This window comes from Nomia melanderi, chromosome 10 (genome assembly GCF_051020985.1).
Source record: "Nomia melanderi isolate GNS246 chromosome 10, iyNomMela1, whole genome shotgun sequence".
Taxonomy (NCBI): Eukaryota; Metazoa; Arthropoda; class Insecta; order Hymenoptera; family Halictidae; genus Nomia; species Nomia melanderi.
Window position 1 is genome coordinate 13,547,469 of NC_135008.1, and position 12,682 is coordinate 13,560,150.

The 12,682-nt window shown below is 34.4% G+C and overlaps 1 protein-coding gene across 1 annotated transcript in view; it reads left to right on the forward strand.

Annotated features, from left to right (window-relative positions):
• The window catches only part of LOC116428818 (protein unc-13 homolog A-like), a 98,886-nt gene extending 87,341 nt beyond the window's left edge, over positions 1-11,545 (forward strand). The window contains exons 5-6 of the mRNA XM_031980931.2: positions 10,114-10,237; positions 11,263-11,545. Of these exons, the coding sequence (XP_031836791.2) occupies positions 10,114-10,237; positions 11,263-11,291 (153 nt within the window). The 3' untranslated portion in view covers positions 11,292-11,545. The remainder of the gene's footprint in view (positions 1-10,113; positions 10,238-11,262) is intronic.
• Positions 11,546-12,682: the final 1,137 nt, after the last annotated feature.

A 12,682-nucleotide genomic window follows, 5' to 3' on the forward strand; every position in this document is an offset into this window, starting at 1 on the left:
GTCGATAGACGTTAATGGAAGGGCCGAGACGACTGTTAGCGAGGGGTTCCCTGTGTTCTTACCAATCCCCATGGACTGTTGCCGGAAACAAAAATTTCGTAATTAAAGATAACTCCTCGGGCAATAACAATAATTCCGGACTGCGTTTCCTCGAGCGCGGAGCGACGTTTCCCTCGGCCGTCTTTGTCTTTGTTTCATAATGCAGTCCTATTGCGTGTAGTTGACAAAATTATTCCCTGTGGTGCAGTGGAAGGCAAAAGATAATTTTAGAAGATCAGTAATACCGTAGCATAATTATACAGAGAGGAATAAGATTTTACGACAATAATTAATTTTTTATAGATACACGTGTTGCGTGAAACACTAAATGCAAAAATTTGGGACAATGGAACAAGCGGAATAAGAATGAAATTAATTGTATATGAAATTGGTTTGTGTATCATTTGAACAATGTTTCATGATTTTAGTAGCTCTTTAATGTATTATGTCTCTTTGAAGTTAGACATTACATTTCAATGTACTCCGATTTATGTTAAAAAATGGAATAAATTAGAAGTATATGCTTATTGGCAAAGAAATAATGATGAACTGATTGGAATTTTAAGAAATTGGCCATAAAATGTGTTTTATTTATGATAGTCCACTTTGGAAGTTATTCAAAGTGCATTTGAAATAGAGAAGATGGAGACAGTATTTAGGTATGAGATTATAGATAGGACATCCTGTGTATGAACGTCAATATTAAACCCTTTATTCCCAGTGTGTATCGTGTCCGATTAAGTTGCACGCGAATCGAGGGTAGAAGTAGAACAAGTAGAAAACATATTAAATAGTCATACGTCACCGTGACACGTATGATGAACTTTCAACTTCATTAACAAAGTATTGAACAATGCCGCCTACACAAAACCACGTGAATAACGTTGGTTAACTTCGAATGCCCGCACTATCTCGGAATCATTGTAAAAAGTTCAGACGTATCAAGAGTCGTAAAAAAATTTCATTTCAAAATTATGAATAATGGTCGCTCTCGCGTGACTTTGAACCCAATGTTTGTCGAAGTATAAATTCTGGGTAGCATACATTGTAATAGGAGTTCATGAACAGTAACGTAGATTATCCATCAATTCAAATTCAGTTTACTGTGATGAAAAGAATGTATGCTTTGATTATAGTCACAATAAAGATTTCACCGATAACAAGGTATTTTAGAAACTGTTAAAGCTTTATGTGTAAAACAAGATAAAAGCGAAATGATAAAAAATGTCACGCTAAGTAAATAATTTAAAAAATTATGATCGATTGTAATCACAATAAGAATGCCAATACCAAGGGTAACATTTAAAAAAATGTTGTTATAATTTTATACACGAAATAAGAGAATGAATAAATATTAAATTAATAAATGTTGAAGTAACAAAAAGTACGAGTTAGTTCAGTAGATATTATAACTGTGAAGACTATAATTGATTAAAGTTTAAGAGAACTGTGAAGAATTTATAATTTGTAATATTAATTAGTTATATAATTAATGAGTTGGATAACGATAGCTATTTCAACTTGCAAAGTAAGATGCATACGTCGCGTTACTTTCGACGATCTTCGTTGCAAATGAGAAGTCTTGTATAAGTACGCGTAAGTCTCATTATCTGAGGCTCTCATTAGCAGTCGGAGTCTGAAATACAAAATAACACGGGGGAAACTTTCTGTTTGGTGGCATAGAACGATAGTCACACGAGTTCGCGTGACATTCAGGAATTGCGAAGCACGATAGTCTTTAATAGTCGGGACAAATACGTTTCATTTCCTGTTTTCTTTTGTTTTATTGTGAAACTGGGTCATAGACGCGTTCAACGGTATTGTAAAACGCTGTACGCGTTATTACGATGTGTCAACTAGTACTATACAGTGTACAACAGTCTCAATTTACGTGACGCAATCCGAAATTCGATTTATTCGCCAGCTGAGACCGATTACATTACATTATCCGATGTGTTCATGCCATTCGACTATAGAAACTTATCTTTCCATTAATGAATTTAACACTAATGATAACAATAATTTTGGTCCCTTTAGGCCTATTATTTCCAAACGTAATAATTAAGCAATTCCACTATGTTTATTTATACAATAGTCATAAACAGTTACTTTATTCATCCCTCAACAATAGGATTTTGATTTTTGTTTAAATAACCTTCGTTTATATTAAAAAAGGAATGCAAGAAATCTACTCGAGAGTTAATCCATTGTTTAATCACCAGTATATTACTCTCGATAGTAGTATTTTCAGTAATTCTTAGTACACTGCCTAAGAATGAACAGAAGAAAATAAAATGTAATATTTCACAGACAACTTAATTTCCAATATAACCTTATTAAAGGCAAAATCAGTTTCCGCGAGATGAAGATTTTCTAAACGAATTGCACACCTCTGATGTCTGGCAGGTTGTGTTAAGTAGAGGTTTCGAGCGATCTTTAAATATACGAATAGGTTGTCGAAAAAAAAATCGGTCTCGCGCGTAAAAATCCAAATTAACGAGAACAAAGGTCTCGCTCGAGCGTGATTGATTCGATCGTTCAGCCGTCACCAAGCGTTTAAGCCGCAAATCCGCTGGAGCTTGAGGTTACGCTCTTTTTTTTTTAACTGCCAAATATATGGAGGTTTTACGGCGCCACCAAATCCAATCGGGCAATCTATTGAACTTTTTACGGTTCTGTAATCACACATAACAATCCATTTAATTTGATAACGATCGGGATTCGATCGCGGTTAATTTTAATGACTTGTCCGCGTTTCAACGTTAACCTGATGCCGGTGACAAATCGCCGTTACAGAAGAACGATTTTGATACAATACAATGCATTCCTCTAGCCCTTTTAACACAAAACTGTTTCAACTATTTAAACCTGTAAAATGTCAACCCTTTGCCTTACAATAACGTGCAAGACTCGTGATGATGATTTTAAATAGAATTTAACAAACATAAGTATTACCCAGTCCTTGTGAATTCAAATAAAATATTCTTCCATTATCAATTGATATACGTTAGAGAAAATTTCGATATAGGATATGCATACAATTTTTTCTTTTTTTTCAATAAATTATTAATTACAAAATAGTTGTATAGGTTACAGTTGAGAAATAAATTATAGGGCAAGGGGTTAAGTACAATATAACTTTGTTAATATTATCAGACGTTATATTTAATTTGAATTAGATTTTGCTATGGAAGAAAAATTTATAAAACATTTCAACGGATTGTTACAAACGTTAAATTCTAATTTGTTTCTTCAATGCTAATTTTAATTACTCTTTCTAATCTTATGTAACATTTTGAAGTACAATCATTACATAATCGAAGAATCGTTCTCCGTTAATTCATATAACCGTCTTAAAGCAATACATTAGACAAAATCCTTTGAAAGAATCTAATCCACTAAATGAGATTATCAGATACATTTTCATAGTTCTGCCTATATAGTGTACTTATTATCCGAATAACCAACCAGTCGTCGCTTCGTTTGTAACAGTTAGTTTAAAATACCCGTGGTTTTTTGCAAGTCATACACCAGAATTGAATTACCAATTTAAAACCTTTGAGTTTCAACCAATTTTTTTAACGGTCTAATATATTATTTGGTAAATGCTCACATTGATTTCGATTGATGCGACTACATGAAAGTTTATCCTAATTGTCCATCTATAAATCTGAATTGCTCGGATCTAAATGAAGGAACATCAATTTCCCTAGGAACAATAAACTGTACAATAAATGTCCGTAAACCTAGATTTTTATTTCTTAATTATCCATATCTTGAAAGTGTTAAATATCCGAAATAATTTTCAAAATAAACAGTTTTACTTATATGCTATAATGAATAGACGAAGAAATCGAAAAAAATCTATTGCTACAATGTTTGGTAGGATTACATATTAACCCCTTGTCTTCTATGACTTCTTTCACAACTGGGCTTGATAAAACTACATACTTTATCATTAATTATTTAGTAGAAAAAGAAAAGAATTTGACGGGTATTTTACGTGTACGTTTACTGTAAATGTTAAAGATTGATAATTGACAAATAAAATTTGAGAGGTTAGCACTAGAAATGGGTTTCAGTTTTTTTTTATTTCGCAATTGTTAATATCTTAGAAGCGTTAAATATCCGAAATAATTTTAAAAATAAATAGTTTCACTTCAATACTATGATGAATATGTGAAAGAGTGGCAAAAAATTTTACCATTTTTATAAGGGTTATTTATTAATCTTATTAACTGCTCGGTAGTTCCAGAGTTAACCCCTTGCTTTGTAACAACGTGTCAGACTCGTGGTAATGACTTTAAATAGAACTTAACAAGGACAGATATTACTCAATCCTTTTGAATTTAAATGAAATATTATTCTTATATTATCAATAATTATACTCTAAAGCAAACACAGACATACAATATGCTTGGAATTTTTTTCTTTTCTCAATAAATTATTAATTGCAATTTGGTGGTACCAATCATAGTTAAGAAATAAATTATAGGGCAAGGGGTTAATAAACTCGAACGTGTGCCGTTGGCCTAGCCGGATTTCGGAAAATTATTTGCCGCGGCCTCACAAGACTATCGCGTGTGTGCCGACCGAAAATCAACGACGGCTGAATGCATTCCGTTCAAGAACAACAGGTGCAAGCAGGTGTCTTTATCTGTAAAAGCGCCGCGATAAATGGGAACCGACGTCCTAATAATACAGTTGTACGGAATGTACGTTCCCCCTTGTCACCATTATACTTGCAACATGTCGTAGCGAATCGTGGTAGCGCGTTACAATCCTCTCAAAGAGATTCCGTGTCGCTTGACTTTCGTTTACTTCGTCAACCTAAGTGTGTCGGAACGATATCGGTGATTCGATCTCACGCTCCTCGTCGGTGCGAGCCGCGGGAACGTTTCCATGGAACTTTAATTCGAACTTACTCTTTACGGCTGAATGGAATTGATATTGGTGGAAACACGCAGATACGAATTAAACTTCCGACCCCTCTACGGAACTGTCGACGCTCTCCCTCTGTTGATTTATTATCGTTGTTTGGATGTCGAGCACACCGATTCAACGAACGTATTATTGAAAATAACGTTGCGTATCTCGTTCGTTTGTTGTAAAATGAGAAGCGTATGTAACCCTTTTGCCAGCGATGTTTTGTAATTGAAATTTCAGTTACATGATGTTCCGTTAATTCTGGAAACGGGAATTCACGATGAGAATTTGTTCGCGATTTCTTATTGTACGGTTATTAGTATCACACATTGTCGTGAGGAATTATGGGACAAATATTTCTACATTACATTTTTGTATTTCTGTATAGATTTGTTTTAAACGAAGACGACAAAGGAATGAAAAAGAAATCCAAAAGTTTCCACTGACAATGTGGATATTTCCTTAACTTTTCCCTTGTCTTTTAATATCGTGACAGAATCGTGATGAAAATTTAGAACTAAATTTGATAAATCTACATATAATTTACTCTTTTTTGAGTATGAACTAAAGATTACTTTTCTATTATCAATCATTAACCTTTGGAGTAAAGGCAGACACAGAATAAGTATCAAATTTTTTCTTTGTTTTCGTACACTATTAAGAATAAAGTGTCTTCATGAAGTACTATTCTGAAAGAAATCATACGGCAAGGGGTTAAAAGCATATTTCCAAAATAATCTGTAGAAACTTTTTTTAAAAAATTAAACTAACATATGTACTCAAACGTTTCACATTTACTTTTATAAATCTTGGACGTCACAAAATTGATTTTATTTTCATGTATGAATTTTTATTTACTGTAAAACCTCAATTATCCGACTTAATTAAACAACCATCAATTTATATAAATGGAGACCAGAGAAAAAATGATTCCAATCGTGTTTACAAAATTTGGTGGTACATATTTCGAATAAAATCAAACAGATCTTCACTAAATGCTTTTTCGCAATAAACACAATTTCTCTCGCCATGTCCTGCACTTTATAAATAAATCCTTCAACGATGCGTGCACTTCAAATCCAATTGTAATGCTACCTTACTCGAACGTCTATCAATGCGAGTGGTGGGGTAGAGATGTGCAAGTGGTAGGGCGTCGAGCCAGTTGCCAGCCAATGAAACGTCGCGTAATCGCGTCGCTGTTCTGTATAGCAGCGTCGACAGTCCCGAGCGGCTGAATTAAAGGCAAGGAACTCAGTTTCGCCACGGATGGCGTGCAGCTTGTCATATTTTACGAATTATCGAACTAGACAGTTTTATAGTATCATTATGGGCAACTTGTCAACGCGATCTCCTCGTAAATAATTACGACGTTGAGTCTGGCGGCGTTCGCGTATCTACCGAGAAATACGATCCGGCATACGTTCCGGTTGTAAGTCGGTGCGGCGGGCGGCAGTTACGAATAAAAGAGAATTGCTTTAATTACGGCGTGCCATTTGCAAACAGCCGGCTGTGCACTTTGATAGCCATGCTTCGCAGCTCATTTCTGAGGGCGCGGGACGTCGGTAGCACGGAAAGAGACCTTTCCAGAATTTATGTACGCGTGTTATGTGCCTTTACCCGCGCCGGGTACATAGGCCATTACTAATCCGCGCCGCTGCGCCCGCGGCCGGCATTAATCCTGCACGCCGCGCAAAGAATGGTTTCAACGAGGTAACGCCAGTTACATAAATTTCGCTGGTCTCCATATCTAATAATTACAACCACTCACTACGCGAAACCTTGCGGACGGTCTTGGGTCAGACGAGGAGTAATAATAAGAATGATACGCGAATTTTGTCCGGAAATACCTCGAATATTTAAGATATCATGTTTAATACTTTGTAGTCGAAAGTTTTTCATTAGAAATATTCAGATTTTCCGATGAGATTTAGACATTTCTTAATAAGGTACCCAGAAATCATATATGAATTAAGGAATATAGTTATGTCATTTCATATTTTACATAGTTTGGAGTTTTTTTTAACAGTTTGGCCAAACTCTGTAATTTTGATATATTGAATCCTATGATAACTGGATGTTGCCTCTTTTGTATAAAAAGTTAACTCATAACAGTTGACTAAGTGCAAATGTAATAACTTTTGCTCTCATTTCTATTTAGAGATAGAGTAGACTAATAAGAATTAAACCTTGTTACTATGGTAATTTTGTTTTTAATTAAACACAATGTTGCATAAGGGAAAATAGTGTACAGGATTTTATGCAAAATTAAATGATGACGCGAAGTTGGTATGAAAGTTCGTTATTACGCGAAGTAGGCACATTTTTTTCGGCAGAGAAATATTAAATTAGTTAAGGTTCCCTTCATACATCAGAATTAAAAGTTTTGGAAGGAACGTTAATTACTCCTTTCAGTTTACGATGTTTTTCAGGTTAAACACTGCTTGCACGTGTTGCCGCACGCACCGTTCAATTACACAGTAAAAATCCCAAAACGTGGCAGATAAAGTTTCCTGGACATTATAAAATTCCAAACATTTATTCTATATTTGTTTGAATATTTAGTTCCAAAAAGAAATTCCAAAAATCTGCCTTACAATGAAAAATGAATAAGGCACGTCAGAATTCAAATACTATTCCACTGGCACTAAATATGATCTCCCTTAGATTACATTGATGTAAATTTATACGCACAATTTGCACTGGATGGTCTGTTAACTTCTATAAACAACGCACAGTTGGCATTACTTGTTCCATAGAACCCATGTATCGCACTTTAAAAATGTGCAACGATTTTTACAAAATAAAATCCTATACATTTTGCATGAGGAGGGTGGTTACGTTGTCAGCGGTCCTCGGCGACTCAGCAAACGCATTAATTTATTCATAGCATTATTTGAACGATATCAAATAAGATATCGTTTTGGAAGCGATTGATATTCGCCGCTCAGCATCGAGGCGCATACCGATTCACCGGCTGAAACGAGGATTAGAATTTAGATGGAACATTAGCGTAATTCAGCGTGGTCGTAATGCTCGTTGGTAGCAACCAGCGTTCCTATATTATATGCACGTCTCGTATTGTATTAAACGTGTTAACGCGAATCACTAATCCGAAGAGAAACACGGCTGACGATCTAACCGCGCGGAAACACGCGCAAGTTTCCTGTTGCCAGCCACATGACAGATACGTTCTCGTTCTGAAGGTTCGGTACCAACGTTCGCGGACGTTATGTGAAATTGCGTGTGCAACAAAAATTTGATTGTTCTTATTAGGTCGTGTAATATGAAATGAATTTTGCGTGAAAAAGGAGACCTTGTTTGATGCTCTAATAGAGGTGTATTCAATAACATATGCTGTATTTGACTGGATACACTTATCAACATGTTTTTAATGAATATATTCCTTTTTCGAAGAATTCTGAATATTTAGAATTAATAGGTTCTGAATACGTCGTTATAAACTATTGTTTTGCAAATCAACACTGCACTGTTCTTTCAGTGTGTCCCCAAATGCTTTGTTTATATTTTTGGTTTTTACACCATTATTTCCAAGTTTGAATTTATATAAGAAAATTACACAAACGTTGGTGGTATCCATGTTTTTAAAAAATAATGCAAGAAATAGTTATTATGCAGAATTCATGAGATTATATGGAAAACAAAGAAATATCAATAGCAGGAGCACGAACATTTATGAGTAAGAAAAATTCGACATTTCATATTACACGACCTAATAGAAACTTAACACTAGAACTACGTATCCGCCAAAATGACGGGTTTTAGTTTTCTTATTTTGCAATTATTGATATTTAAAATGTATTCAATATCCGAAATGAGTTTGAAAATAAATAGTTTCACTTAAATACTGTAGCGAACATATGGAATAATCAAAAAGAATCTGTTGTCACAATTTTAATAAGGATTACATGTTAATCGTATTAAAAGATCGTTAGTTACAATATTATTAAATAATTAAGTAATCATAAAGATTTCCGATTTTCTGGATCTATTATTATCAATATTAACGAATATCAGAAGAAATTGAAAAAAAATGTATTGTTACGATCTTTATAAAAATTAAATATCAAGATCAATAAACGCTCGGTAGTTCTAGTGTTAAAAATCACCGAAGAATCTCAATTCGTAGAAATTTGATTTAATGAAAAATGAAGCAGAGAATTTTGATGGGTAGGTTTGCAAAAATAGAACTAGCTTAAGTGTCTGTTAGTGTAACAAATGGTTATATCGGTTGGTCAAAATAATTTACTCGTCTGTTATAATTATCCAATTATAGTATCCATTATTGTTATGTCAGTATAAATCATATTTCAAACAGATGATCAATACCATTGGCATAAAATTTTTCCATTCCACCATTAATATATGAATCGAAAGCTGACGGAACTTTCCAAGGAACCTAATAAATTCTTCCAGTGACCTAATTAGTAAGATCCCTCCTTTATAGTTTATCAGAAGTCATTGAAGTCTTAAAAGTGTGAGATCAATAATCGATGATTCATTAGTAAGCAGTATTACCATAGAAAGTCTTCAACTGCTTAAGAACTTAATAGTTATCAAATCCTTTCAGAAGTGTTCCAGTTCAAGTCTTTTACATACCCAAATTAATAATTTATTCGAACAAAAAATAGCCTATCTCGCAAATCTTCACAAAGCATCACACACTATCCACATCTATGCAACACTCAACACATTAAATACCAAAAAAGAATTTCAAAAAACCAAGTACAACATTATTTCCTTTATAAAGAATTTATTCAAAGTAGCAACACAATTCTAACGAATTCCATTGTAATCGTGTAGCAATTATTAAAATTAGTTCTTCTCACAATCTGCGAACTCGAAACGTGTATCGAAGGGTTGTTCCAGAAACAAGTACCAGTAATTGTTTCGATAATACATTCGGGCGCCGTAGCAGTCGATTTGAATATTCAGTCACGCGATAGGAAGCCGAATCTTCTATGAAATTTTATGAAGCACAACAAGTCGAAATTGAGTACGCGGGGAGCTTGATTACCGCGCATTTGCCTCTCCTTGTGTTTAATCCGTCCAATTAGCCCGTAATGGGACGGCGCGGTTTCTCTCGGGACTTCTTGTTACTAATGTTTGGCATTCTGATTTTCTTTTCAGGAGGGCTCTGGACAATGGGTCAGTCTCGATTCGGAGCTCGAAATGAGAGGCGCCGAAATCATTGGCACGAAAAAGCCGACTGGCCACTCGCTTCTCATAGACTGCCGTTTGGAGCTTCCGTTCGGTAAGTCGGTTGGAAGTTTCCCCTTATTCGATTGGTAGACCGGCGCGGCGGTGAAGCATGCTTGTCGTATGTAAGCGTATACATGCCCGCGATCCCTGTGTGTGCCCGCATCGTAATGGTAAATGAATAGAAAGAATTTGAATGAACAACACGAGGCGAACTTCATTCGCCTAGAATCGAGCATTAAACGTCGAAGAAGTAACGTAATTATTCTCCGTGTGCGAACTCTTATTTTCTTCAGTTAAGATGAGAATTAAGGAGAATCTGCTTACATTGGTATAATTAACGCGCCGAGTAATGGCGATATTATATGAGAAAATCGATTGAAGATATGGAATAAAATTTCTTTCATTTGGAAACACATGCTTGAGGAAATTAAGGTTCACGGTACTTTATATGAAAAAAGTAGGTAAAAGACGTGGAATATAGCTTTTTGTTTGAAAGCTTGTTTCAAAATGAATAGGTTGAAAATGATGCGTTGATTGATTGTCGATGAAACATGTTTAAATTCGATTTTAAAAAATAAAATAAAATGTTTGATTTTATATTCCTTGTTTATTATTGTACGTAGAATTGTTTGTTTATCGTGCCAACGGTGTTTGGAGAGAGATTTATCAAATGCACGTGTATTTGATAAATATTGAAACTGTAGTTCCTCGTAAACGACGTTTGGAATGAAACAATTTTATTAAATGTTTTTCATGTATTTTTTCCGCGTAAAAGAATAACCTTTTCCTTTTCGAGCCATCAGTTTCAGAACATTTGGTATTGATGATACAAAACGAGTGATGGCATAATAATGGAAACATGCTGAAAGAAATAACAGTAAAATTTCCATTAAAACGTTCACTCAATGTTTTCCATTAGCTTCGTTCGAGATTCATTGAGAAAATGATTATTTGCAAAGCGTATTGTTGGATACGGCGAATCGTAAATGTGTAATGAAAATCACGGCAAAGCAATATCCCGCGTCTTCATTGGTTCCTTTTATTGCCTCGGTATCGATTCAGTATTTATTATTTCAGTCATAAGGCAACGCGAGGAAAACAGTTGACTCGACTCGCAGGAATCGAATGCCGCTCGTAAATGCAGAACGCTCGTCAAGACGGCGTTCTGCAATTCAAATGGAAGTGTGAATGAATTGCCTTTCACAAGATCCGCGTGTATTGATTGAAAGTGATGTTTCAAGACTAGAATTTCATTTGCGCGAATCGAGGCATTTTATGAAATGATTGGATACGAATCGGGATTAAATATTTGATATTTTTCCGCCGATGAAATAATTTTATTAGCCGTTCCGCTACTCGCGTCCGAGGGGGAAGTTTTAACAGTTCGCTTCACCTGGAATGAGCAACGATACTTTAATCGAATGATCAATAACGAAAATAATCGAGGTTCTTTCAATGCACATTCCGAATAAATTTACGAATTACGATCAAGTCAGCACTTTATTTCTGATAATAGTATGTACATCATTGACGTCGTATATTATTACTATTATTAAGTAAAGTGTTCTGTTACTGTCACTAGCTTCAAAAGTAAATATTATAAAATAAAATAATAAAACTATTTATACAAATTTATATGTTTATATCTAAGTATTTGTATTGAAAATGTTTATAGTTGTAACAACACCTTGTAACTTTGATTTCATCGTTAAAAATCTGTACATAATATAAAATCTGAATTTATATTATGTACATCTACTGAGAGTAAAATCAAATTAAAATTTACTACTTTCAATAGGTATAACGTGAAGTAGAAACAAAAGAACAACCTTAGTAAATTATATGTAAGTTTTTTGAAAATCTGAAACTTAGTAATCAGAAATGGTGTGGGAATATTTAAGAAATCAAACGAAATCTGTATCTACAAAATGATAGATCCATTATCTCAAGGAATCTATACACCTTGAGTACAAACTTCACTATCTCATCACTAACAGAATACTTTGCACAAGTATTAGTATAACAAAATAATTGTCTATTTAATCTTTGTTAATCGATAAATATGAGTAAAAGATCAAAATTATTTCTATTCATTTAACCATCCCCCCCCTTGAAAGAGACCCTTAATGAAACGTGATCATGGTGCACGCAATGAGCGCCATGCTTTCCACACGAATTTAACTAACGCTGACGCGGAACAAGTAGACAGCTCTTTACTGTGCGAGATGTCTGGAAGCGCGAAGCGATTGCCAAAAGCGTCACAACCTAAAACAGAGCTATTAATCATTAATGGCGTAATTACTATGCACGTCTAATTGGAGAATCCATACGTTCTCTATCTTTATATTGCAACGACTTATTAACTAAAAACAACGAATCGAACGCATTTAATCATAAGTAAGGATTTAACTTACATCGTTGCATACGTCCCGGAATAATTGAAAATTAATTTTCTTTTGAAATATACAGTTTTTGTGCATGAGTAACGATAATACAC